Source organism: Notothenia coriiceps, unplaced genomic scaffold (assembly GCF_000735185.1).
Source record: "Notothenia coriiceps isolate Sejong01 unplaced genomic scaffold, NC01 NC01_scaffold00037244, whole genome shotgun sequence".
Lineage (NCBI taxonomy): Eukaryota > Metazoa > Chordata > Actinopteri > Perciformes > Nototheniidae > Notothenia > Notothenia coriiceps.
This window is the reverse complement of record NW_011369945.1, coordinates 5,202,933-5,205,989: the sequence shown is the minus strand read 5'-3', so window position 1 is coordinate 5,205,989 and position 3,057 is coordinate 5,202,933. Positions and strand designations below refer to the sequence as shown.

At 45.4% G+C, this 3,057-nt stretch overlaps 1 protein-coding gene across 1 annotated transcript in view; it reads left to right on the top strand.

The window, feature by feature from the left end:
* Positions 1 to 2,768, top strand: part of LOC104965216 (TRAF2 and NCK-interacting protein kinase-like) — a 48,189-nt gene extending 45,421 nt beyond the window's left edge. Inside the window, exons 5-8 of the mRNA XM_010794176.1 lie at positions 725 to 1,021; positions 2,006 to 2,123; positions 2,317 to 2,487; positions 2,596 to 2,768. Of these exons, the coding sequence (XP_010792478.1) occupies positions 725 to 1,021; positions 2,006 to 2,123; positions 2,317 to 2,487; positions 2,596 to 2,768 (759 nt within the window). The remainder of the gene's footprint in view (positions 1 to 724; positions 1,022 to 2,005; positions 2,124 to 2,316; positions 2,488 to 2,595) is intronic.
* The last annotated feature ends 289 nt before the right edge of the window (positions 2,769 to 3,057 follow it).

Here is a 3,057-nt window from a genome sequence, read left to right as displayed (position 1 = left end):
GGGCGCAGTGTCTAATTGTAGCAGTAAGCTAACGAGTACTGATAAGCTTTATTTTGTTTTGATCCAATGCTGCACAACTGAACTGATCCAATGCTGCTGTGAAAGAAAGAAGCTATATCCATGTTGGGTAGAATATCCAATTTAAATAAAAAAATAACCTTAAGGGACAACTTGAATGCTTTTTTTCCTCTTAATGCATTGCATAAAGATCGGATCGGGAAAAATCGGTATCGGCAAATTGTCAAAATCAAATGATCGGAATCGGATCGGGAGCAAAAAAAGGTGATCGGGACATCCCTAATTACTATTATTAGCATTAGTCTATATTTTGGTTGAAACTAAGCCAGGAAAAAAAAGAAAAATAATAATAAAAATATATATAAATAAAATTGAATTTTAAAAATAATTTTGGATCATGGAGACGAATATTCGAAAAATCGAATAATCGCTGGCATCCCTAATAGAAATGTCATGTTCCTTTTTCTTTGTCCAGTTTCAGTCATGTTTATCCGCTCATTCTCCACCATTACCTCTGTTCCTTTATATAACCTTTGTATGTTTTTATTCATCATACATGAAGAGACGGTATTCTAATACCTTGATATAGATGTTAGGTGACAAACACAGCAAAGATGTAACTATTGTGAACGGGAGTAAATCATGACAGGAATTAGCATCTCCACCTGCTTGCTCGAGCCCAAAGTGTGCCTGTTCTTGCTTCCAGAGCACCGCTGACATTAAGCGGTTGGTCAATCTCTCCTCTTCCTCATCTTCCTCACCCTCGGCTGGCCCTGGTCACGTCCACGGCCAGCCCCAGACCCCCGGCCTCGCAGAGAAAAACGGCTTTGCCGGCCGCATTCACCACCTACCAGACCTTATCCAGCAGAGCCATCACTCCCCTTCCTCCACCACAACCATCCCTTCCTCCCCCTCCTCCTCTCCCTCCTTCCCCTCATCATCGAGCTATGCCAGTCCTGCCATGTCCCCACAGACCCCCCTGGACACGCTCACTGCCATAGAGGTATGTCGCCCTCACATCAGCGGAGCTAACAGCCGAGGAGTGGGCGCTCGTGGTGCAGGCGTTGATATTTTCAGGAGATCTTATTGACTTACCTCAAACACCTCCATCTCCATCTCCAAGCCTGCACACACCTGCCGCCCAGTCCTCGGTGGTTGTTGGGAGCCTCTTTGCCTCTCCAGCCTCCCCCCCCTCCTGTTCCCTTCCCTCTGGCTCCCTTCTGGCTACATCCTTCTTCCCTGTCTTCCCGTCTGTGCTGCTGACTCCCCTGGTGGTAGAGCATGGTTACTGCACTAAACTGGAGCTGTGAACCACTAACAGTACTTTAACCATTTTCTTAGCGGTGTTGGGTGATGGCATGCCTGGTGTGATGGTAGTGGTGAGATGGGGCTTTATATTTGCGAGCACACGCGACCTACTTGCAGAGCATTTACTTTGAACGCTTTATTTTAGATTAGCGCCTCTTCTGTGGTGTGACAACAACACTCTCTGGTGGTGGAATAACGACTCCCCTGAGCTTCAGTAGAGCAGCTCTCTCCTCTAACACTTCACAGCACCCCGAACATTTTCTCATTTCCCTCACAACACGTTTCTTCTTGTCGCACATGTTGTTGTTTTCCCCTCTCTGACATTTCTGTCATCGTTGGCTTCATAACAAATAACATAACTGCACGCCATCTTTTTCACTTGATTTGTTTGAATTGCAGTGGCTATGTAGTCCTAGTGGTTTGTGTCTGAACACAGTTAGGCGGTTTTACGAGCCCCCAGAGGTGGAACTGTAACTCATGTGTGTAAAACTGAAAGGGCTTTTGTTATCGTAGTTAAATTCAACAGTTTTATAATTAACAAATCAATGTAACAATCATTTTTTGGATCAAATGCCTGTTCTCTAACCAGCTGGTTGTAAATTACTTTAATGATTAAATCCAGTTTCTCTAGAATCATGAATTACCGAACCTTTTCTAACTGTCCATAAATCTCTCTCAGTCCCAGTCAGAAAGCAACTCCATGTCCAAACACAAGTCTTCCTCTTCCTTCACTCCGTTCATCGACCCTCGTCTTCTCCAGATCTCTCCATCCAGCGGCAGCTCCCTCAACAACATTGGTACGTCAACAATAACCCAAGAGAATCTGTTAAATACATGAAAATGTGTTTCCATTCAGGGAGTAAGGTAAATCAACTGAGTGAAGTTAAACCCACAGATAACAGCGGCATGCGTTTAAACCAAGCACCAGGTTGTTCATTAATATTTGAATACACAACGGCATCCAGCCTGACCTCTGTGTGCCCCCTCCAGCAGCATTTGGGCCCGATGGACGCCTGGCAGACCCGCTGAAGGCCGACCCGTCCCGTAAAGGCTCCGTTGTCAACGTCAACCCGGTCAACACGCGCCCGCCCAGCGACACGCCGGAGATCCGCAAGTACAAGAAGAGGTTCAACTCTGAGATCCTGTGTGCTGCTCTCTGGGGTGAGTGCAGGGTTTATAAACATGCCACTGTCAGGGACTCAGAAACACCTCCGTAGGGCCATGGCATTTTAAATCTCACTATGATACGCTTGTCTGTCCGTGTTCCAGGAGTGAACCTGCTGGTGGGGACAGAGAGCGGTCTGATGCTGCTGGACCGGAGCGGACAGGGGAAGGTCTACCCTCTGATCAACAGGAGACGCATCCAGCAGATGGACGTCCTGGAGGGACTCAATGTCCTGGTCACTATATCAGGTACAGTGCATGTGCTGTCTGAACACTAATACATATTTGTAGAGATGTCCCGATCACCTTTCTTTGCTCCCGATCCGATTCCGATCATTTGATTTTGACAATTTGCCGATACCGATTTTTCCCGATCCGATCTTTATGCAATGCATTGAGAGAAAAAAAAGAAAAAAAGCATTCAAGTTGTCCCTTAAGGTTATTTTTTTAATTTAAATTGGATATTCTATCCAACATGGATATAGCTTCTTTTTTTCACAGCAGCATTGGATCAAAACAAAATAAAGCTTATCAGTACTCGTTAGCTTACTGCTACAATTAGACACT